We start from the raw sequence: 24,740 nt of genomic DNA on the forward strand, positions 1-24,740 counted from the left end.
CCGGGAACAAACGGGAGGGGAAAAGGACGTCAGGATTTGATGACTTGATTCCTGAAATGGGTAAATTAAAGCAAAGTCGTCGGGTTCGTCTGGACTATAGGAAACCCACACTATCCACGAACACCAGTTAAAAGGTTGGCCACACAGAGAGGAAGGCAAATAGAACGGAATCTCTTCCCTAAGGACATGACCTCATGTTACCCTCACAACAACCTCACGGGTAAGCGCAGACCGTGTGTTAGACAATCATTAAAACAGCGAGACTCCGAAGGCCGCACTTCGCAGCCCGGAGCGATGGCGGTCCGGCTCGGCACTTGGGCAGTTACGTACGTAATTAACACCCAGAACCTCGCGCTTCCTCCCACCCCTGGTTTGTGGTGCTGAGCCTCGCGACCACAAACACCACCCAAGAGAACGGTGCCGGTTGGTGAATCCGGGGAAGAGCTCCAGCGCGGGAGGTGAGAACGACGCTCACCGTGAAAAAGGCGCCTGAGCGCAAGGCTGCAACGAGAGGCGGGCCCGGCAGAGGGGTGTGTCCGGGCGGCCCTGCGCTCCCTCTGATTGGCCGGGAGGATGACGACAGCGTTCACAGTAGGCCTTACAGGAAGTGGGAGCTTGCGTCAGCTCTGCGCTTTCAGGGTGGGAGGAGGGGGCGTGTCTGGCGGCTCACGGGGCCCGCCGATTGGTGGGAAGGCCCGGGAGCCGGGCGGCTCAGCCCGCCGCAGGAGGGCGGTGCCGTGGGCCTGGTCCCGGCGGTGGCGACCGGCTTCAGTGAGATGATCATGGCAGCTCGGACCGGTCAGAGGGCTCTAAGGAAGGTGGTTTCGGGATGCCGTCCAAAGTCGACGGCAGCGGCCGGAACCCCGGCTCCGGCGCAGGGGCCTGCGGGGAACGTCAGGTAATAAACAACAGGGGTGCTGCGACGGGAGTAGCTTTCGGCCTGGGCTTGCTGAGTGGGGAGACCGAGGAATTTTGAGGTGAGGCGGCGCCGGACCGGGGGCACTTTCGCGTCTCTAAGGGGGAGAGAGTGTCCTGAGATCGGCACTTGAGGGACTCGGGCTCTGCGCTCGTCCCTCCGGGCGGGAGGCTCGCCGGCCTGTCCCAGACGCCGCGTCGGGGTCGGTGACTCGCTACCCTCGCGAGAGGTGGTGAATCCGCGGCGGCGCGACTGATCGGCCGCTGATAAAGCAGCCCGTCGCGGGTACTGGGGACTCTTCCGGGCTCCTCCCCCACGGCCTGCTGTCGCCGCTCTCAGCGGCCCGCGAGTGGCCGGCTGCCGGGCTGCCGGAGTTTGTGGCCTGGCAGCGAGCCCGCTTGTGCTCCCCGGCGATTGGCCGGAAGTACTCTCCCGGTGTCGGGTAGGGGTCCCCGACTGCGCCCTTCGGTGCTTACAAAAGTAAACGTGGCCAAAGTAGGGGACCTCGATTTTTTTCCCACTCGCCTGTAACTTGTCCTGTAACCTTGAACCAGCCTTCGATTTTCCTGGTTGGTCTTTTTTGGTGGGTGGAGGCGGAGTCAGGCACAATTCCACACTTCCACCAATTCGTTTCTTTCTACTAATGACTTTGTCATAAATTATGCTCGAAAATTACAGTGTCTAAAATGTATTCAGTTGTAAACAGTACAGAATGAAGGGAGAAAGCACAAATGTTAAGTTCCAGGAATTTAGATTTAATGAAGAATTTTTCAAGTACCCCAAACCCCCGCCAACTCTCAATTCCTTTAGACAAATACTGGTTGAAATGGAAATAAAATATCTCATATCGTTTAGTCCTGCTGAAGGAAACAACCTGAAAAACTAGTTCTAAGCAGAACATAGCCTATCCTGCTTTAGATCTGTTTGTGTTACCCTTATAAAATGTTGGCTTGCAAACAAAACTCTTATTTCTAAGAAAAAATATGATTGTTTTAATGATCAAATTAAGGCTTAGATTCCAAGACAAATATTTATTTATAATAATGAAGAGGGAGTTTATGAGCTCATTTTTAGGCAAAAGCATTAAAATACGTTCTGGCCTTTATTAGAGTATTTGAGATGTAATATTATTGGAAGGTGAGTGACAAAAAGCTGTCCATCATTTGATTCAGTTTTAATTTCATAGTTTAATGATGCCTATGACTGTATGGCTCCTCATTGCAGCTGAAGACATCATTCTTGACAATGTGTGAAAATAGATGTGCTGTCCAGGGCTTGTAACCATAGTATGGGAACTCATTGGGAAAACTATTAGCTTGCTCTAAACACAGATATTTCCTTTATCATTGTAATCAGATTGTGTAAGGGTTGTTTTGGGGGTTTTGGGGGGCAGGAAGAAGGGGAGGTTGGGGCAATGGTATTACATAAACTTGGTATAAAATTCAAAACCGTGTACAGTGACAAGTCAGCTTCATAGTCAACCACGTCTCCTCTTCAGAAGCAGTGGTCTTAGTTTTTTTAAATAAAGGTTTTCAGAGATGCTGCCTTTTCTGACATTGATTTATCAGAAAATTATTAAGTGTGCTCAATATCTGTCTCATAATTGGCTTCCAATAATAGGTGACAACGTATACGAAAAGTGGGGAAATAGATAAAACTTTTAACAAAGTCGCCTAAAGAATGTCTTACAAGGGAAATGTGATTAGGTATTTTGTACACCAGATTTGGTTTTTGTGATCAATGTAACTAACAGAGATCCTAAATTATGTTATGTGACTTTTTAAAGGGGGGAGGTGAATTAACTGCCTACTTTTTTATTTCCGCTGTTCTGCTTCATTTAGCAGAGTGACTGTCGTTCATTTTTATTGGTGTAATCTGACTGCTAAGCAAAGCCCATAGGTTTACTCCAAAGAAAAACCACAATGGGCTTATTTTAATATTATCTCTGCCTTTAAAATAAGATTCACATAACAAACCATATTTTTAAAGACTTTTGGGAACACTAACACTTTTATTCTCTCTAGGAGATGAATCTATCTAAAATTTCTTTTGACTAAAAAAGAATATCATAGATATCTTTAAAATATGCTGTTACCATCATTATAAAACCAGATACCTCCTCTGATATCCCTTTAGAAAACCTAGATCTGAAAGCTGTCTTGTTTTACTATATTTTCCCCATTGTTCATTTTTTTGAAGTTTTATTTAGAGCTGGATACATAAATATCTTAAAGTCTTAAAAGGGACCAATAAGTTCATCCATACAGTTCATATGTTTTATTCTTTTTTTTTTTTTTTAAAGATTTTATTTATTTATCTGACAGAGATCACAAGTAGGCAGAGAGGCAGGCAAGAGAGAGAGGAAGGGAAGCAGGCTCCCTGATGAGCAGAGAGCCCGATGCGGGGTTCGATCCCAGGACCCTGGAATCACGACCTGAGCTGAAGGCAGAGGCTTTAACCCACTGATCTACCCAGGTGCTCCCATATGTTTTATTCTTTTCCGTTACATCTTAATAGTTGTGCAGCGTTTAGCTTACCCATTTTCATTGACCTCTATTTTACTGCCTCTGGAATAAGCCCATCTAATTTTTATAAAGAGTGTTAATTGGTCAAAAGTTCTTTCTTGTATTCTGGAGCCCAAATTTATTTCCATCCAATTGGACTTTTGTTTTAACATTTTGGAACCATGCTTTCAGGTATCATTCCTATCTTCTGGCTGAATGTTCCCAATTTCTTTAACCATTCTTTGTTTGACTTTATTGTCTCTTCCTCCCTGGCCACATTGTAGGGTGTCTATGTCCTTAAAGAAATTTTATTTATATGTAAATCCTATTTTATAAAGCAGATTTTATGTATGACATAAGGCGTTTTGACCAGGCCACCCATTACCCTTTTAAAAAATAATTTGGGCCCACTAAGGACTGTGTAACAGCTCACCTGCTGAATCAACTAGTCCTGAAAATGGATGGAGCTGGAGGGTCGGCCCATACCTGGGCATCACTGGCAGTTGGTGCCCTGTAAGTGGGACAGGAGTGGGGGGGGGGGAGTAGCCTCTGCAGTTCCTTCCCAGCCCCCAACCCGTTTAAAAAAACTAAAAAAAAAAAGAAATATAAAAAAAAAAAATAATTTGGGGGTGCCTGGGTGGCTCAGTGGATTAAGCGGCTGACTCTTGATTTTTGGCTCAGGTTATGATCTCAGGGTCCTGGGGTCAAGCCCCACCTTGGGCTCTACCCTCAGCAGGGAGTCTGCTTCAGGATTCTCCCTCTCCCTCTGCCCCTCCAGTATACATGTGCGCTGTCTCTCTCTCATAAATAAATAAATAAAATCTTTTTTTAAAAATACCGTTTAGGGTGCCTGGTGGCTCAGTTGGTTAAGCAACTGCCTTCAGCTCGGGTCATGATCCCAGAGTCCTGGGATCAAGTCCCACATCAGGCTCCCAGCTCCATGGAGAGCCTGCTTCTCCCTCTGACCTTTTCCCCTCTCATGCTCTTACTGTCTCTCTCTCAAATAAAATCTTTAAAAAAAATAAAATAAAATAAATAATACCATTTAAAAAAATAATTTGAAGATTTGATTTAATGAAATAACATTCTTTTACTTGGAATTCTTAAACAGCTTCTCACCAAGGATAAATTCCAAATTGCTTTATCCTGGTTAATAATTCCTAGCATGATCCAGCTCCAGTCTGTCTAACATTGTTTCATGGTACTCTCTTGGCCTGCTGTACTGCTGCTGCACTGTTAGTCCTAGTCTCTGGATACTGCCAAGCTCTGTCCCTACTACCTGGAATGCCCCCCCATCTACTTCTCCTCCTTCCATACATGTACACTGTGTGTACACACACACACACACACACACACACTCTTCTTATGTACATACATACCTATTTCTCTCTTTCCATGGCTAACTTCTTCCATGAAGTTGCAGCTGAAATATAACCTCAGAAAACTTCTAGACCACCCTATCTAAAGGAGCTCCCCATTACATGTCCCCACCCCCATTTCTTTCTTAGCACTTTTTTTGAATCCTCACCTACAGAGTAATCCTCATAGAGTGAATTTTTATTTTTACCATTTTATCCCTACTGCCTAGCACAGAACAAGAGCTCAATAAGTATGTGAACTAATACATGAGTAGTAGTATAAAATAGTTATGCAATAATCTTAGTAGGGAAAGGCAAAAATATTCAGGTGAAAAAAAAGTGTATCAGGCATCTAAATTTAGAAGTCCCCCAATCAAGTCACACTTTAGTTTCCTTGACATGAGTTTTTACATATGTGCATTGGAAGGGAAAGAACAAAGCAACAGTTCTAACAGGGCCACTAGATCTCCAGTCTTCATTCTCGGAGTAGATCAAGAAGTAAGGAACTTCTGTGGATCCAGATGGGAAGACAGCTTGGATAGATGAGTTAGAAAAGAGATGATGGAGGGGTCCTGGCTGGCTCGGTCAGTAGAGCATGTGACTCTTGGTCTCAGGGTTATGAGTTTGAGCCCCACATTGCGGGTAGAGCTTACTTAAAAAAAAAAAAAAAAAATGATGAATATTCTAGCAAGTGTATGGGAAGAATATGTTGTGAGTATAGACTGAAAGCCAACTTTCTGGGAAAGATACCATTTGTGCCAGGAACTTCTAACTCTAACCGTAAGCTGTTATTTTTCGTTTTCTTTATGGTACTTAAGAAGCTAATTTTTTTCTGTGTGCCTGTGCATGCATGTGTGCACAACTGTGTGTCTGTGTGTGTGTGTGTGTGTGTGTGTGTGTATTTTTCAGGAATATTCTAAAGTTGTGAAGCCTTCTAAAGTGTGATAGTTACTCGGGTGCCAGGCTGGCTGAGTTGATGGAGCATGTGACTCTTGATATTGGGATCATGAGTTTGAGCTCCATGTTGGGTGTAGAGATTAGTTTTAAAAAAAAGTAACACGTGATAGTATTTTACAGTCTAATTTGTGTTTTCTCTTAATTTTCAGTGCTCCTCTAAATCAAGTACTTTTTGTCTCTTTAGATATTCAGCTTCCTGTGGCATACTGATGAGCAGAGCCCTTCTGCTGCATACCTCAATTTTGCCTAAGGAGATCTATGCAAGAACCTTCTTCAAAATTGCCGCACCACTGATAAACAAAAGAAAAGAGTATTCAGAGAGGAGAATTATAGGGTTTGTATAGAATAAGAGTTCTGCTAAAAGAGTGTGTTCACGGTTTTCTGTAGAATATCGTGACTTTTTTCCTGCATTTTCTTTGTACAGAATATGCTTTGGTTTTTCTAGTTGGGCCTTTCCATAGCCTTTGCTCTTTTATAAATAGTTGTTGAATGAACATAATTATAAGGTAACTTTATAGGATAGATTTAAACCTTGGTGTGTAAAGGAAGTAACTGAACTGTTTAGACCTGCATTTTTGTACACCGTTTGTTTTTATAGTGGCAACATTAGTGGTACGTTGGGCCCAATATGTTTATATAGCTCCCTCACATAGAGACATGCATAGATAAGTAATATACAGATGTGCTAAGCGGCTCCTACCACTTGGGGTGTAGGTTGTCAGACTTTTTCTGTAAAGGACCTGGTAGTAAATATATTGGGTTTTGTGGACTGTACTGTTTCTTTAGCGACCAATCAACTCTGGCATTGTAATTGTGCCCCAAATGACATATTGCTGTAGACAACATGTAATAATGTGTGACTCTGTGCTAATAAAACTTTATTTGCAGATAAATAACTTTATAAATAAAATTTTATTTGCAGATAAAGGGCAAGGCTGGGCCCTTGATCTAGGGGGTATATAGAGAAGAGAACAGAGGCAGTTCTACTAAACCAGAAGTACAGCGTCTGTTCATAGGGGAATTTCTACAAGGGGGTCTCAGTTCTCAACAGGCCATTAAGTATTACATGAATTCTTGTACAAGTGCATTTCATTAATTTTTTCAGTTGCCTTTTCTGTTCTGATTTTTCTGTAGTGAAGGACCTTCAGCAGACTCAGCTTTTGTCACTAAAATTACCTTTATTACTGGCTAAGTCACTGTATTGGTTAAGGTCATACTAGCAGCTACACAGGTAAAACCCCAAAGTTTATTTCTTTCTTATGTAAAGTTCAAGTGGGTGTTCCCCAGCCATGGGCAGCAGTTTAGGAACCTAGGCTCCATCTAACTTGTGCCTCTTGTAGTTTCTTAGTCCTCAGAGTCTCTTAAAGATAGACTTGATTCTAAACCGCATTGAGGAAGGCCTGGGTGGCTCAGTCAGTTAAGTGTCTGCCTTTAGCTCAGGTCATGATCCCAGGGTGCTGAGATGGAGTTGCACATGGGGCTCCTTGCTCAGCCGGGAGGCTTCTTCCTCTTCTGGCCATCCCCCCTGCTTGTGCACTCTCTCTCCCCTGCACAGCGATAAATATTAAATAAATAAATAAATAAATAAAATCTTAAAAATAAACCATATTGATCTGGAAGGAATTATTGGCACCAACTAGTCACATAATACCATCTAAATGCAAGAGGGAAATTGGGAATAGTAGCCTCTGGGGCGGGGGGAGCAATTTCTTCCCAGCAGTAACACCAGGTGAAGAGAGCCTAAATAATTGGGTAGGGAGACATCTGTGCCAGAGCTGGTATCTGTGAATGAAAAGATAAATAATGCGTTGGTCTGTTTTACTTTTGAATCACTACCAATATCTTTTATGCTGTGTGCCTGTCATTTGACAGGTATTACTGGGTGCTTTATATTTATAGTTTCATTTCATTCTCACAATAGCCATGTAAAGTAGGTGTTGTTATTCCCATTTTAGAGATAGGGAAACTAAAGCTCATGGAGATAATGTACATTAAGTGTCATGCATGAATCCTAAGATTATTTTTCCCATCATATTTACTTATTGTTATTTACTTCCTTAATCTTTCTCACGCTGAAATTCTTTTTATTACAAATTGGTCTTACCAAGTGATCATCTTACCTTTATTCCATATTTGACATAAACACATAATATTAGTTACTATTTATTAAGTGCTCTTTTTTTAAATTAAAGATTTTATTTATTTGAGAAAGAGAGAGCGTATGCACAAGCAGGGAGGGGCAGAGGGACAAGCAGACTCCCCACTGAGTGAGGAGCCCAATGTGGGGTGCCGTCCCAGGATCCTGAAATCATGACCTGAGCCAAAGTCCGACACTTAACCGACTGAGCCAACCAGGTGTCTCTTTATTAAATGCTTATTAAGCTTTGTGCAGTATGCCAAAACGATTTCACTTAACCCTCAAAAGAACACTGTAGAGTTACTTTTTAGTTAAGAAAATAAAATTGAGAGGCAAAACAACCTACCCAGGGGCATGTGGCTTAGTTTTAGGGTTGGTACTTGAGCATAGTCCTTTCTGACTACCAAGCCCATCCCCTTGACCACTATGCTATTTTACTTTCTTAGATGCTTTTCTTACAATTTTTAAATATTTCATTATTACATTATTATATTATTATTATATAAAATAAATTATTTTATTATTTATTACAATTAACTTCCTGGCTGAAAGATTTCATACTTCTTCATGGGATTTGTTTTAGCACTTATCTCAAAGTGAGTAAAACCTCAGAAGTTTTAGGAGGTGGGGTTTTTTTTCCCCTCCCCTCTACTGTGGACTTCATTTCATGATCATAAAGATTAATTTAAACATACATAAAGACTCATTCTCTTTTATTCCAAAGCATCCCTTTTGTAATTTAGATTGTGATTGTTTAAATTACTGTATATATTTTTTTCTTTCCCTTTTCACATTTTATTGGGCACTGGGTAGTTGTAGGGCGTGGCCTGATTGATCATGACCCTGTACCTATTGAAGAGGGGACAGAATTACACTCCCAGCTGACTTTGTCAGGCCACGGCAGTGGTCTCAAATACTGTTATCATTTCTAAGTTGAATTATGTTGTAACAGTGGTGAGTCTTTATAAGAATAATATGAATCTGGCTCTCATTATTCACTCTGCTTTTACGTGTTCCATAGACTGTTGGTTTCTGTTTGTTTGCTTTCTATTGAGGCCCTGAAGTTTTAGTGTTGAATTTATTTGTAGGTGCTTTGCATTTCTATACTATAGACTGTTTTCTAACTGGTTCTTGTTATTATAGGAAAGGCATTAATTTTTAAAGTTCTGTAGCAGATTACTTGACTGAATTCTGAATTGCTTCTCTTCCAAATTAATAGTCCTGTAACCTGCCGACTGATCCTTTTGTGTAATACTGTTACACACATATGTCTCATGTTTCGTGTTCTGATTTGATTACATTGACCAATACTTTGAAAACAATGTTTTGTTTTCATCTTGAATTACTTAAATTTTTAAATTTAAATTCAATTAATTAATGTAAAATGTATTATTAGTTTCAGAGGTATAGGTACATCATGTGCCCTCCTTAATGTCTATCATCCAGTTACACACATACACCCCCCCGCAGCAGCCTCAGTTTGTTTCCTATAATTAAGAGTCTCTTACGGTTTGTCTCCTTCAGATTCTGTCTTATTTTATTTTTTCCTCTCTTCTCCTCTGATTCTCTGTGTTGTTTCTTAAATTCCACATATGAGTGAGATCATATGATAATCGTCTTTCTCTGATTGATTTATTTCACTTAGTATAGTACCCTCTAGTTTCATCCATGTTGCAAATGGCAAGATTTCATTTTGATGGAGGAGTAGTATTCCATTGTGTGTGTGTGTGTGTGTGTGTGTGTGTGTGTGTGTTTATCACATCTTCTTTATCCATTCATTTGACAATGGACATCTGGGCTCTTTCCACACTTTGGCTATTGTGGACATTGTTGCTATAAACATTGGGGTGCAGGTGCTCCTTCAGAACACTACATTTGTATCTTTGAGGTAAATAATTTGTAGTGCAATTGCTGGGTCATAGGGTAACTCTATTTTCAATTTTTGAGGAACCTCCATACTATTTTCCAGGGGGGCTACACCAGCTTGCCTTTGCACCAACAGCATAAAGGGGTTCCCCTTTCTCGGCATCCTCACCAACATGTGTTATTTCCTGAATTGTTAGTTTTAGCCATTCTGACTGGTGTGAGGTGGTATCTCGTTGTGGTTTTGATTTGTATTTTTTTCTGTTGGCCATTTGGGTATCTTCTTTGGGGAATGTCTGTTCATGTCTTTTGCTTATTTCTTGACTGGATTATTTGTTCTTTGGGTGTTGAGTTTGATAAGTTCTTTATAGATTTTGAATACTCGCCCTGTATCTGCTATGTCATTTGCAGATATCTTCTTCCATTCTGTTGGTTGCCTTTTGGTTTTTTTGACTGTTGCCTTTGCTGTGCAAAAGCTTTTTATCTCAAGAAGGTCCCAGTAGTTCATTTTTGCCTTCGTTTCCCTTGTCTTTGGAGATGTGTCTAGCAAGATTTTGTGATCTTGCTTAAATAAAGATCTGTGGCTGAGGTCACAGATGTTGCTGCCTGTGTTCTCTAGGATTTTGATGGATCCCTGTCTCACATTGAGGTCTTTCATCCATTTTGAGTCTATTTTTGTGTGTGGTATAAGGAAATGGTCCAGTTTCATTCTTCTGCATGTGGCTGTCCAATTTTCCGAACACCACTTGTTGAAGAGACTGTCCTTTTTCCATTGGACATTCTTTCCTGCTTTGTGGAAGATTAGTTGACCATAGAGTTGAGGGTCCATTTCTGGCTTCTGTTCCATTGATCTATGTGTCTGTTTTTGTGCCAGTACCATGCTGTCTTGATGATGATAGGTTTGTAATAGAGCTTGGAGTCTGGCATTGTGATGCCACCAGCTTTGTTTTGTTTTGTTTTGTTTTTCAACATTCCTTTGGCTGTTTGGGGTCTTTTCTGGTTCCACACAACTTTGAGGATTGTTTGTTCCATTTCTGTGAAAAAAGTTGATGGTATTTTGATAGGGATTGTGTTGAATGTGTAGATTGCTCTAGATAGCATAGACATTTTAACAATATTTGTTCTTCCATTCCATGAGCATGGAACATTTTTCCATTTCTTTGTGTCTTCTACAATTTCTTTCATGAGTGTTCTACAGTTTTCTGAGTACAGATCCTTTGCTTCTTTGATTAGGTTTATTCCTAGGTATCTTACGGTTTTGGGTGTAGTTGTAAATGGGATTGACTCCTTAATTTCTCTTTCTTCTGTCTCATTGTTAGTGTATAGAAATGCAATTAATTTCTGTGCATTGATTTTACATCCTGCCACTTTGCTGAATTCTCGTATGAGTTGTAGCAATTTTGGGGTGGAATCTTTTGGGTTTTCCACATAGAGCATCATGTCATCTACGAAGAGTGAGAGTTTGGCTTCTTCTTTGCTGATTCGGATGCCCTTTCTTTTTGTTATCTGATTGCTGACACTAGGGCTTGTAGTACTGTGTTCAACAACAGTGGTGGTAGTAAACAGCCCTTTTGTGTTCCTGACTTTAGGGAGAAGTGCTCAGTTTTTCCCCATTGAGAATGATATTTGCTGTGGGCTTTTCTGATATTGAGGTACATTCCCTCCAGTCCTACACGGTGAAGAGTTTTAATCAAGAAAGGATGCTTAAAAAAAAAAAAAGAAAGAAAAAGCATGCTATACTTTGTCAGATGCTTTTTCTACACCTTTTGAGAGGAGCAGTTGGTTCTTGTCCTTTCTTTTATTGATGTAGTATATTAAATTGACTGGTTTGAGGGGGTCGAACCACCCTTGCGGCCCAGGAATAAACCCCAGTTGGTCGTGGTGAATCATACTTTTAATGTACTGTTGGATCCTATTGACAGGTATCTTGATGAGGATTTTTGCATCCCTGTTCATCAGGGATATTGGTCTGTAATTCTCCTTTTTGGTGGGGTCTTTGTCTGGTTTTGGGATCAAGGTCATACTGACTTGATAGAAATTGTTGAAAAGTTTTCCTTCCATTTCTATTTTTTGAAACAGCTTCAGAAGAATATAGTAGTTTTTTTAAGGATTTTATTTATTTATTTGACACAAGGAGAGAGAGATAACAAGAGAGAAAGCACAAGCAGGAGGAGTGGCAGGCGGAGGGAGAGGGAGAAGCAGGCTCCTCGTAGAGCAAGGAGCCTACTGCAGGGCTCAGTCCTGGGATAATGACCTGAGGCAAAGGCAGATTCTTAACTGACTGAGCCGCCCAGACACCTTGGTATTAATTCTTCTTTAAGTGTTCAGTAGAACTCCCGGGGGAAGCCATCCGTCCCTGGGCTTTTTTTTTTTTTTAAGAGATTTTTTATTATTGCTGCAGTTTCCTTGCTGGTTATGTGTCTGTTCGGGATTTCTATGTCTTCCTGTTTAAGTTTTTGTAGCTCATATGTCTCTAGGAATGCATCCATTTCTTCTAGGTTGCCTAATTTGTTGGCATATAGTTGCTCAGCATATGTTCTTATAATTGTATTTCTTCAGTGTTGGTTATGATCTCCTCTTTCTTTTTTTTTTTAAATTTTTTCTTTAGTTTTGTTTTTTTTTTTTTAAAGATTTTATTTATTTATTTGACAGAGAGAAATCACAAGTAGGCAGAGAGGCAGGCAGAGAGAGAGGAGGAAGCAGGCTCCCCATGGAGCAGAGAGCCCGATGCGGGGCTTGATCCCAGGACCCTGAGATCATGACCCGAGCCGAAGGCAGCGGCTTAATCCACTGAGCCACCCAGGCGCCCCTGATCTCCTCTTTCATTCATGATTTTATTTATCTGGGTCCTTACTCTGTTGTATTGTTCTTTTGGTTTCTATGTCATTGATTTCTACTCTGATCTTTATTATTTCTCTTCTGTTGCTGAGTTTAGGCTTTATTTTCTGTTCTTTCTTCAGCTACTTTGGGTATAAGGTTAGGTTGTGTATTTGAGACCCTTTTTGTTTCTTGAGAAAGGCTTGTATTGCTATATATTTTCCTCTTAGGACCACCTTTGCTGCATCCCAAAGATTTTGAACAGTTGTGTTTGCATTTTCATGAAATTTTTAACTCTTTAATTTCCTCATTGACCCATTCATTCTTTTTTTTTTTTTTAAAGATTTTATTTATTTATTTGACAGACAAAGATCACAAGTAGGCCGAGAGGCAGGCAGAGAGGAGGAAGCAGGCTCCCCGCTTGAGCAGAGAGCCCAACGCGGGGCTCAATCCCAGGACCCCGAGACCATGACCTGAGCTGAAGGTAGAGGCTTTAACCCACTGAACCACCCAGGCGCCCCGACCCATTCATTCTTTAGTAGGATGCTCTTTAGCCTCCATGTATTTGAGTTCTTTCCAAATTTCCTTTGTGATTGAGTTCCAGTTTCAAAGCATTGTGGTCCAAAAATATGCAGGGAATGATCCCAGTCTTTTGGGACCAGTTGAGACCTGATTTGTGACCCCATATGTGATCTATTCTGGAGAATTTTCTATGTACAGTCGAGAAAAATATATACTCTGTTGCTTCTGGATGGAAATACTCTGAATGTAGCTGTGAAGTCCATCTGGTCCAATGTGTCATTCAAAACCCTTGTTTCCTTGTTGATCTGCTTAGATGTTCTGTCCATTGCAGTGAGGGGGATGTTAAAGTCCCCTACTATTAATTGTATTATTATTGATATGTTTCTTTAATTTTGTTATTAATCGGCTTATATAATTGGCTCCTCCCATTTTAGGGGCATAAATATTTACAACTGTTAGATCTTCCTGTTGGAGAGACCCTTTAATTATGACATAGTGTCCTTCTTTATCTCTTACTACCATCTTTGTTTTAAAATCTAAATTTGTCTGATAGAAGGATTGCCATCCCAGCTTTCTTTTGATGTTCATTAGCATAATAAATGGTTTTCCTTTTCAATCTGGTGGTGACTTTGGATCTAAAATGAGTCTCTTGCAGACAGCATATTGATGGGTCTCACCTTTTTATCCATTCTGATACCCTGTGTCTTTCGATTGGGGCATTTAGCTTATTTACATTCAAAGTAACTATTGAAAGATATGAATTTAGTGCCATCGTGTTACCCCTAAAGTCACTGTTTCTATGTGTTGTCTCTGTTCCTTTCTGGTCTGTGTTACTTTTGGGGTCTCTTTTTGTTCGAAGTATCCCTTTTAATATTTCTTGCAGGGCTGGTTTGGTGATCACAAATTCTTTCAGTTTCTGTTTGTCCTGGAAGTTTTCTCTTTCCTTCTATTTTAAATGACATCCTAGCTGGATAAGGTGTTCTTGGCTGCATATTTTTCTCACTTAGCACCCTAAATATGTCATGTCAGTCCTTTCTGGCCTGCCAAGTTTCCGTGGCTAGATCTGCTGCCAGTCTAATGTTTCTACCTTGTAGGTTACTGACCATTGGTCCCAAGCTGCTTTCAGGATATTCTCCTTGACTCTGAGATTTGTAAATGTTATTATTATATGTCAGGGTGTTGACCTATTTTTTATTGATTTTGAGGGGGGTTCTCTGTGCTCCCTGGACTTGAATGCCTGTTTCCTTCCCCAGATTAGGGAAGTCCTCCACTTTAATTTGCTCCAATATACCAATATACCTTCTGCCCCCCTCTTCTTCTGGAATCCCAATTATTCTAATATTGTTTTGGTTAATGGTATCACTTATCTCTTGAATTCTCCCCTCATGATCCAGGAGTCGTTTATGTCTCATTTTCTCATCTTCTTTTTTCTCCATCATTTAGTCTTCCATGTCCCTAATTCTCTCTTCTGCCTCATTTATCCTAGCAGTTAGAGCCTCCATTTTTTATTGCATCTCATTAATAGCCTTTTTGATTTTGACTTGGTTAGATTATAGTTCTTTTATTTCTCCAGAAAGGGATTCTCTGGTGTCTTCTATGCTTTTTTTCAAGCCTGCCTAGTATCTTTATAATCATTATTCTGAACCCTTGTTCCTACATCTTACTTCTGTCCATACTGATTAGGTTCCTGGCAGTCAGTACTGCCTCTTTTTCTCTTTTCTGAGGTTAGTGTTTCCATCTTGTTATTCTACCTTGCAGAAAGTGGTCGTTTTTCTATTTGTAGAGTTGCAGCTATTCTTAGCTCTCTGGCTGAGTTTACAGGTGTTCAGAATGATTTTGTAACTATCTAGCTGAATTCCTGGAACCAGACGAAACCAAGGTCTCCTACTCCTGCGCCATCTTGGACTCCTCCCCAAAACAACATTACCTAACCACAGTAACTAGCATCTTTAACTTATTTCTAACTCTAATGGGAATGCTTTTGGTATTTGATCATTCATGGAGGGAATTATACAATTTTTTTTCTTTTGGTTAATATGGTTATAATAATATAATTCTTAGTTTTAAGCCATCCATGAATCTTTAAAAGAGTTGCATTTGACTGCTAGTTTGTTTTTTTTTTAAAGCATTGCTGGATTTTATTTGCTGATATTTAATCTATAGATTTTATTTTTTATGTTGTCACGTTCAGGTTGGCAGGGCATTATGCTGACTCATTAAAAGAATGGGAGGTTTCCTTTGTGTTCTGGAATGGCTTCTTTTTTTATAAATTACAAAAATATTACATGCTTGTATGAAAACCTAACAGTATGGAAGTATATGTGCTATCTTTACTCCTACTTCTTTTTCTTGAGTTAAAAACTATTTATTGTCGGGGCGCCTGGGTGGCTCTGTCTGTTAAGCGTCTGCCTTCAGTTCAGGTCATGATCTCGGGGTCCTGGGATGGAGCCCCACATTGTATTTCATTACAGATATTCTATTAAGATACCAGTTAGTTTCAGGAAAAACTAAACATCAAATGTTTAAAAGTGAGAAATACAGTATTTACTTATAATTTTTCCTAAATGGATAATAGAATTATCCATATCCTGTCTGCTTTGTAAAGTGCTTTTTTTCATATAATAATATATTGTAAACCTCCTTGCTCTAAAGTATATATTTGATCTTTAAAAAAAGACACAAAACTTTAAAAATGAGGGGGGGGGTGCTTGGCTGGCTAAGTCAGAAAAGCACACAACTCTTGATCTCAGGGTCATGAGTTTGAGCCCCATGTTGGGTGTAGAGATTACTAAAATAAATAAACAAACTTTAGTATATATTTGATTTAATTCTTTTAAATAACTGGTAGAGAGTTCTGCAGTATGGATATACCATAATTTACTAATACTTTTTATTATATTAAGCATTTATTAATGTCTATCAGGTGGTATGTATTTAAGTTGCTTTCAGTTGAGGGTAATTTTTTTTTTTAAGATTTATTTATTTATTTGACAGACAGAGATCACAAGTAGGCAGAGAGGCAGGCAGAGAGAGAGAGGAGGAAGCAGGCTCCCCAGTGAGCAGAGAGCCTGATGCGGGGCTCCATCCCAGGACCCCGGGATCACAACCCAAGCCGAAGGCAGAGGCTTTAACCCACTGAGCCACCCAGGCGCCCGAGGGTATTTTTTTTAAGATTTTATTTATTCGTTTGAGAGAGAGTGAGCACACGAGCGGGGGAGGGGTGGGGAGGCAAAGGGTGAAGCCAGCTCCCCACTGAGCTGGAGGCCCGAGCAGTACTCTATCCCAGGACCCTGAGGTTATGACCTGAGCCACCCAAGTATCCTGGTTTTTTTGTTTTTTTGTATTTTTTTTTCAAACTCTCAATTTTTAAATGCTGGCCACTAATTAAAATTTCAAAAAACACATCCTGTAAGCCAGATTCAACCTGTGGTATGCTAAATTATGACCTCTGCTTTTTTTTAGCTCCCTTTTATTTTTTTGTATTGCTTTGAAGTCATTCATTTCATCGTGTGGTTTAGCATGGTTGCCAAATGATTTATTGCCTTATACACACTGTTTTATTTATATTCAGTTTAAAGTATTCACGTGCCTTATAACTAGGTGTAGTTAACACCTCTTTTTTTTTTTTTTTTCTTCAAGATATTCTATGCAGGAAATGTATGATGTGGTATCAGGAATGGAGGATTACAAGCATTTTGTTCCTTGGTGCAAAAAATCAGATGTAATATCAAGGAGAACTGGATATTGCAAAACACGATTAGAAATTGGGTTTCCACCTGTGTTGGAGCGCTACACATCAGTAGTAACCTTGGTGAAACCACATTTGGTAAAGGTAATGGTTTTGGTTTTCATTGTTTTTAAGTATTTCTCAAATGTTGATTATATCAAACGAGTTAAAGTATAATAGCTTAAAGTATTTCCCTAAACTAATCAGAGAAAGGGAGGGGGGACAAATGATTTCTTATATCTTTTTTTTTTTTTTAAGTTTTTTTTTTATTTATTTGTCAGAGAGAGAGGGTACACACAAGCAGGCAGAGAGGCAGGCAGAGAGAGAGGAGGAAGCAGGCTCCCTGCCGAGCAGAGAGCCCAATGCGGGACTCGATGCCAGGACCCCAGGATCATGACCTGAGCCGAAGGCAGTGGCTTAACCAGCTGCGCCACCCAGGCGTCCCTCTTATAGCTCTTAACTATGCTGTTTTATACAATATTAGCGTTTTTCTTTCCAAACAGAAATTTGACTAGAATATGTAAATAAGAAGCTTTTTTTTTCCTTAGGGAAAGATTGGACCACACAAGTGAAAAATGTTTTAAAATTAATTTTTGCCCTAGTTTTTTTTTTTTTTTAAGTTAAGGGAAAGTGAGAGGATAAAGAAAGGTAAAAAAGATACAAATGTGGATAACAAACATTGTTGAGATCATCCTGCCGTGCAGTGGGTACTGAAATGCCAGGTACTGTTACATGCATTATACTGATTATCTTACCCTTGTCAGAAGAGAAGACATGTATAGACAGATACCCAGGCTTAAACACACAGAAAGGCAGAATTCCATAGAGTTCTTGTGAATTCTTAGACTTTTTTGACCAAAGGCTTAAAGCTTAGTTGTATGTTATGCCCATAGGATATCATTTCTTGGTAATTAGCCAGAGCTAAGTCAGCGCCTTGTTAGGCACTGAAGGAGGTGGTATCTCTCATACCAGAGAAAGTCTACTGTCCGGTGAGGCTAAGACGTGGAGTCCACGCTCCACTTACTCTCAAACTTGAACTCCGCTTAAAAGGCCATGCCCCCAGTGGGACTTTGCCATTGTGAATGGTTCCACCTGTTTGTCTCATAGTTTTGGAGTTCTTTACAACTCTACTGCGCTATCTCTCTTGCAATAGCTGGCATTGTAAGAGAGCTCTTTGTAGGGCTTTAACTTATTCTTCTCTACAGCCCTTTGAGATTCAAATGTTAACTGTTCTCCATCTTATGGTTGAGTGAATTAAGGCTTAGAAGGGTTAGGTAACTTGTCCAAGGTTACAGAGCCAAGACTCTGGCTCAGTCTTTCTGACACCAGTGAGTATCTCTATAATCTTAAGACGTTTTTCTATTTCCTGACCTCAGTGTCTTATAACTGCAAATCTTCATGTATTATGCTGCATCTAACTAAAAGAACTCTTGTGGGGGAATAAACCTGCGTTTGGTTACGCATTCAGCATGCAGTCTGCCTAGAATTTATCTCTCTCTCCCCCTTTGTCCCTGTGTGCAGTGCTCTCTCTCTCTCTTTCTCTCCAATGAATAAGTAAATCTTTAAAAAGAAAGAAAAAAAAATCTTCATAATAACATCTATGAAATGATCATTGCTATCTCAATTTTATGAGGCTGAGAGAAATGATGAACCTTATGCAAACTCATGCTATATGTCAGATCCCAAAGCTATTTTTCCATTAAAATGAGCTTCTTCACTTAATGTGCTAATTTATTGTTTGAAGATGTATTTGAGAATAACACACAACTATGTACACTCAGCTTTCAGTTGTCCCTGGGTTCATGTTTGGGATTTTAATACCTAATAACAAGCCTGTGGCACAAAATACAAATCATTAAAACCAAGGGAGCAGCAGAACCCATGTGACTTTTTTTCTGCAAATTATTTATTGCCCCAAATGTGCCTGTGACATATCAGTATTTCTACTGTACATGAATTTGCAATGGCCAGAAGCCCTTGAAAGTTTTCTGCAGATTTAGTAGAGGCATTGGTTCAGGGAATCTTAGTGCCTGGGTCACAGGCTTAACATTTTATGTGCCATAGTTTGTATGGTCTGGGTCAGTTCAGTCAGAAGAACCAGTTGTAGGTCGTCGTCATAACATCTCCTATGTGGCCAGTATCTCTTCTGTTAGGAATGAGGCCATTAGCAATATCTAAACACCAGGAAAAATCTGTGGGTCCTTGGGCTAGATTACTGGTATGAATACCACACTGCCACGTTTTGTGAAAAAGTAGTCAGAGGAAGTTTGTATATTATAGTGAGTATTCCCAATAACTGTTTCTCCATTGTTAAATTTCCTATAAGCTGCCTTTTTTTTTTTTTTTTTTTTTGAGAGAGGGATTGAGAAGATCTTAAGCAGACTCCACTCTCAATGTGGAGCCCGATATAGGGCTCAATCTCATGACCCTGAGACCATAACCTGGGCTGAAATCAAGAGTCAAATGCATAACTAACTGAGCCACCTAGGGACCCCTCCTGTAAGCTGCTTATATGATTGTAAAGAAGGGCGGAACATTTACCTTAAAGTTCAGGAACTGAAATAATAAGATTTTATGTAGATTGTTGATGCTTTTAAAAATTAGATAGTCATTATTGAACTGTATATAAAACTGAACCCTTGAAGAAAACTTTCACTTTTCCCCACTGACTTAGCATAATGTTACTAAATTTAGTTATTAGTTAGCATTCTGATGACTATTACTTTATCATGTCTAAATAAATTTTAAAACATTTATTGGTTTCCATTTTAACAATTAAAATATTTTCTTTTATAAATGTGGAAACAGCATTTTTCTGTAAATGCTTTTTAATATGGATGCAGTTGATTTTCTTTATAATGATTCTACTGTGTTTTCATTTGATAATTGACTCAAACGAGTTTAGATGAAGAGGAAGTGAGGAATAAACTGTAAATATATTTTAAGCTCTTTGGCTTCTACTTTACACTATCTGTGGAGAGATCCAGATATAGTCAGAATTAATCCTGCATTCTGTGTTTAGGGAGGCAACAGCTGGGGAAGAAAAAGTACACTCTGGGGGAAAAGAGTTTATCTGTGCAAGTCCTTTTTGCTGATCTGTAGTGTATAAGCTCATGGGAGGGACATCTAAACTGGTAAGAGAAATACATTATCAAAGAAAAAAGGGATAGAGGCACCTGGATTCTCTCTCTGCCCCTTCTGTGCTGCCTCCCCCCCCCCCACCCGGGCCCTAGCTTGTGAGTGTTTCTCTCTAAAAAAAATTTTTAAAAAAGGGTAGAAGGGGCGGTGGGGGGGTGGGAGGTTGGGGGAACCAGGTGGTGGGTATTAGGGAGGGCACATGTTGCATGGAGCACTGGGTGTGGTGCAAAAACAATGAATACTGTTACGCTGAAAAGAAATTAAAAAAAAAAAGGGTAGAGAGACTTGATTATTTATTGGCCCCGGGATATGCCAAAAGAGCTGGAAACTTAAGGCTTAATTGGGGAGGGGGGTGTTGACTTTGTTTTTTTTGTTTTTTTGTTTTTAAGATTTTATTTGAAAGAGGAGAGCACTCTTGCACAAGGGAGGGGGGAGGGAAAGAGAGAAGCGGAGCCCCCGCTGAGCAGGGAGCCTGACTGACATGTGGCTTGACCCCAGGACCCTGAAATCATGATCTGAGCAGAAGGCAGAGGGTTAACCGACTGAGAGGCACCCAGGAGCCCTGGGGGTTGTCTTCGAAATAGGAATTTAAAAGATGGTTTGCTGGTGAGGGAAGGTGATACGTATTCTTGAGATCAATCGTCTACTGGTATTAAGGCCCAGATAGCGTCTTAGGATACTAAGTAAAGAAGCTGAACTTCATTCAAAGACATAATCAGTCTTGACAGTCTTCTAGTGACTGCAATTTTGGCTGCCGTTTTCACACTGCAGGAGGCAGCTCTTAGTGATCTCCACCAGCCTTCTTTGAATGGTATAGAATGGGAAATCTCAAATGCCACTGTACATAACATCTCCAAATACTGTGTTTCAGTGTGTACATACACATCTAAAATAAACATGAACACTGAAGAGATTAGAGGTTAGAAAGCAATGGATCACAGACATGGGCCAGGGCCAGACTCAGGAAAACTAGAAACACAGTTGCCCTTAGAAATAGAGAATACTGTCACTAAATGTGACAGCCGAGAGAAAAATCTTTGGTAGGAAAGGAGAATTCTAGAACCCTACTTGGGATCTGTGCCAGATACCTTACAACTATTTTAGACATATAACGATGGCATAAAATATATATTATACTTATTTTATAGATTTAAGGAAATATGGTACAGGGAATTAAATTGTTCAGGACTACTTATAAGTGGCAGGGATGGAAATAAACTTCCAGAAAAATCACTTTTGCTGATGGAGGAGAAAACTGTAAGCACCTGAGTGACAGCAGTGAAGGGGGGAACTGACAATCTTGGGGATCCCAGGAGGAAAGAAATGGCTTATATTGGCAAGAGATTACTTCCTAGTACCAAACTGAAAATGAGGTGTTTTTTAATCCCCTGTGATCTGATGTACAAACATATTTTAGAAAGAAGTCATCCTCAGGGCACCTGAGTGGCTCAGTTGGTTAAGTGACCGACTTGTTTTCTGCTCAGGTTGTGATCTCAGGGTCATGAGCTCAGGCTCTGCGTTGCCCACGCTCAGCTCAGAGTCTACTTAAGACTGTCTCCCTCTGCTCCCCACCCCACCCCGTGCTCTATCTTACGCTCTTTCTCTCTCTCTCTAAAATGAAATAAATCCTTAAAAATTTAAAAATAAAAAAAATCATTCTTAACTGTAGATTCTAGACAGTCTAAATCGTATTTTACTGCAATTTTTTTTTTTTTTTTCCATTTCATTCTAGGCATCCTGTACTGATGGGAGGCTTTTCAATCATTTGGAGACTGTTTGGCGTTTTAGCCCAGGTCTTCCTGGCTACCCAAGAACTTGTACCTTGGATTTTTCAGTAAGTCTCTCATACAAGCCATTGGTTTGTTCCAAGTATCAGGTGAAGTTGATAAAGAAGGAATAATCCATTGATTAGAATCCAGCTGCTATTATGAATCTTACGTGCATAGTGATTATTGAAAGATGGCTTTCAGAAAATCTCAAATTCTGAATATTGAATACCTTTTTCTATACTAACTTTACAAGAAGGAATACTAATGAATCTTTTTCTTTTTCTATTTCTTGAAACCTTGAATGGCCAGTCCTTCTCTATTTTCTAATTTTTATAGGTCCACAGATTATAAGACACATATTATAGAGCTTAATAACCGTTTATTAACACCAAATGAAATCTACACATTGATTTATGATATAGAAATAAAGTGCAGAAGGGGGAAAATGTGTTTTTAAAATCTGGGGATTATGGTATTTCCTTGTTCACATCACCTTAGCTATAGAAAACTTAAAGCTACTTGTGGCTTTTCTTTGAACAGATAATACATGAGTTATTCTCTGTATTTGCAACTCAGGCATTGCATTTCAAGGAATAGTCTTAATTTTGATTAAATTACTAAATGCTGCTGTTCTAAGCTCTTGAGTTGTTTTCATTCAGAAATTAGTGGACAGTAATGGAATAGCTGGGGAAATTTGAGTAAGGCCTGTGTAGATTAGATATTAGTGTTATTACCTAGTAGCATGAACTCTTAATTTCCTGGCTTTACTAATTGCATTGTGGTTATATAAGGCACTGAAAAGGGGAAATTTGGGTGATGGGTGTATGAGAAATCTCGGTACTATTTTTCCAACTTTTTTTTTTTTAAAGATTTTATTTATTTATTTGACAGAGAGAGAGAGATCACAAGTAGGCAGAGAGGCAGGCAGAGAGAGAGGAGGAAGCAGGCTCCCCGCGGAGCAGAGAGCCCGATGCGGGGCTCGATCCCAGGACCCTGAGATCATGACCTGAGCCGAAGGCAGCGGCTTAATCACTGAGCCACCCAGGCGCCCCCCAACTTTTTTTTATAAATTTGAAATTACTTCAAAATGAAAAACTACCAAAAAAATGAAAATTAAAGCAGTTTTAAAAGTTAGTGGGTATTTGGTCCTTAAAAAACTATTTCTCAAACTACCTGCCTTGACTTATATCTTGAGGAGATATAAATGAAGTTCTAAATCATTGTAGACCTAAAGATTCTACCACTTACCCCATCTGTATTGTGGTTCAATCTCCTCTTCCTGCTGCTACTTTTCCCAGAATACCTATCAGAAGGATTAGTTCCCTACTTTATTTCCTTTTGAGAGATAGGATAGATCTAAAAGGGACACATTAAAAAAGAAGCCAGAATAATATGGTGTTCATTCAGTAACTTTTTTCCAGTTTTCTTGAACTTAATAATAAAAGCAGATTATCTGTCTTGAAATGACATTCAGGCTGTGTGTACTTAAGCTTATGGTACCAGCAGGAGTTGGGGTTTACTGTGGACACTGAGCATCTGTCTTCTGAGGGAGGTTAAAAAATTTCATCTAGATACAGTCCTCCAGCTCTGCCTTAGATACTGGACAAGCAGCCCATTTCACAGTGTGTATACCACTACTCTAAGTAGAGATTGAATTAAAGAAAGATCTTCCTAAAATAATTCACCTTTTCCTACAGATTTCTTTCGAATTTCGCTCCCTTCTACACTCTCAGCTTGCCACACTGTTTTTCGATGAAGTTGTAAAGCAGATGGTCGCTGCCTTTGAAAGAAGAGCGTGTAAGCTGTATGGTCCAGAAACAAATATACCTCGGGAGTTAATGCTTCATGAAGTTCATCACACGTAAAGGGAAAAAGAACTGGTCACCTACTTATAACTTTAGTTTATTCACTTTTAGGAAGTGCTTTTATCATTTGCCTTCAGGAGTCAGAAAGCATTTGTTAAACCTAGCTTTGATTATAAATCTGCACCATTGAGAATTTGCACTTGGAATATGGAACCACATGTACATAGAATTCAATCAAGTGTAATTCAGAGTAATGTGTGTATTAGCATGTTTACAGTAATGGGATGTCGTCACTATTGCTAGAATACGGACAGCGCTCTTACCAGAAATTGAAACTGTAAATGTAAACCTTTTAATTATCACCCTATGTGAAGGTTAGTTGAGATACTCACGTAGTATGTATTATATTAACCATATCACCTTTAAGTTATTAAATTCAGACTATTTATAACTTATTGTCTTAGGACATGCCTCTTAGCTTAGGATATTTGGATAATCATCAGATATTTAAAGTAAACTTTGACTTAAAAATACTGTTAATGAAGGTTCCTTGGCTACTTTCCTTATTTTTAAATTGTTCTTATGGGCGGTAGGTAATTCAGTGCCATGTGTAGTGAGGTTAACTCACTATTTATCACACAGATAAACAGTGAATTTTTTTTTTTGGTGAGTGGTCCAGAGCTTTAAGCTACTTCTCTTGTAGTTTGCAACCCTCTCCCAGGTACTTTCACTACTCTTTCAATAATGCTGATTGTTCGTCAAATCTTGCCTATAATAGTGGGCAACGGATGACGATAAGTTGGTTGATATGTTTCCAGCACCATGCATCCCTATTTTCTATTTATTGTGTGTACTCACATTCAATAATATATTTCAAACTGATATTTTTGTAAACAAATCAATGTCGAAGGACTGAAGTGGTAGCTTAATAAAGTTAATTTGTTTATTTTTTGTACAGTTATTTTGGTTATTGAAATCCTATATTATATCCATGTGTATTTTTTTTTTTTTAAGATTTTTTTAATTTATGGGGCACCTGGGTGGCTCAGTGGGTTAAAGCCTCTGCCTTCAGCTCAGATCACAGTCCCAGGGTCCTGGGATCGAGCCCCGCGTGGGGCTCTCTGCTCTGCAGGGAGCCTGCTTCCTCCTCTCTCTGCCTACTTGTGATCTCTCTCTCTGTCAAATAAATAAATAAAATCTTAAAAAAAAAAGATTTTATTTGACAGA

The 24,740-nt window shown here is 39.6% G+C and overlaps 1 protein-coding gene across 2 annotated transcripts; it reads left to right on the top strand.

Annotated features, from left to right (window-relative positions):
- The first annotated feature begins 298 nt into the window (after window positions 1–298).
- COQ10B (coenzyme Q10B) lies at window positions 299–24,459 on the top strand. Of its 2 annotated transcripts, none has more exons than XM_046019757.1 (5): window positions 299–458; window positions 5,920–6,069; window positions 16,714–16,906; window positions 21,672–21,773; window positions 23,406–24,459. In XM_046019757.1, exons 2-5 carry the CDS (start codon window positions 5,945–5,947, stop codon window positions 23,571–23,573), a joined length of 588 nt encoding a protein of 195 aa, XP_045875713.1. In that variant the 5' UTR covers window positions 299–458; window positions 5,920–5,944; the 3' UTR covers window positions 23,574–24,459. The 2 variants fall into 2 exon arrangements, with proteins under 2 accessions (XP_045875713.1, XP_045875712.1); XM_046019756.1 differs by lacking the exon at window positions 299–458 and adding an exon at window positions 715–898.
- Window positions 24,460–24,740: the final 281 nt, after the last annotated feature.

This window comes from Meles meles, chromosome 9, assembly GCF_922984935.1.
Source record: "Meles meles chromosome 9, mMelMel3.1 paternal haplotype, whole genome shotgun sequence".
In the NCBI taxonomy this organism is placed as follows: Eukaryota; Metazoa; Chordata; class Mammalia; order Carnivora; family Mustelidae; genus Meles; species Meles meles.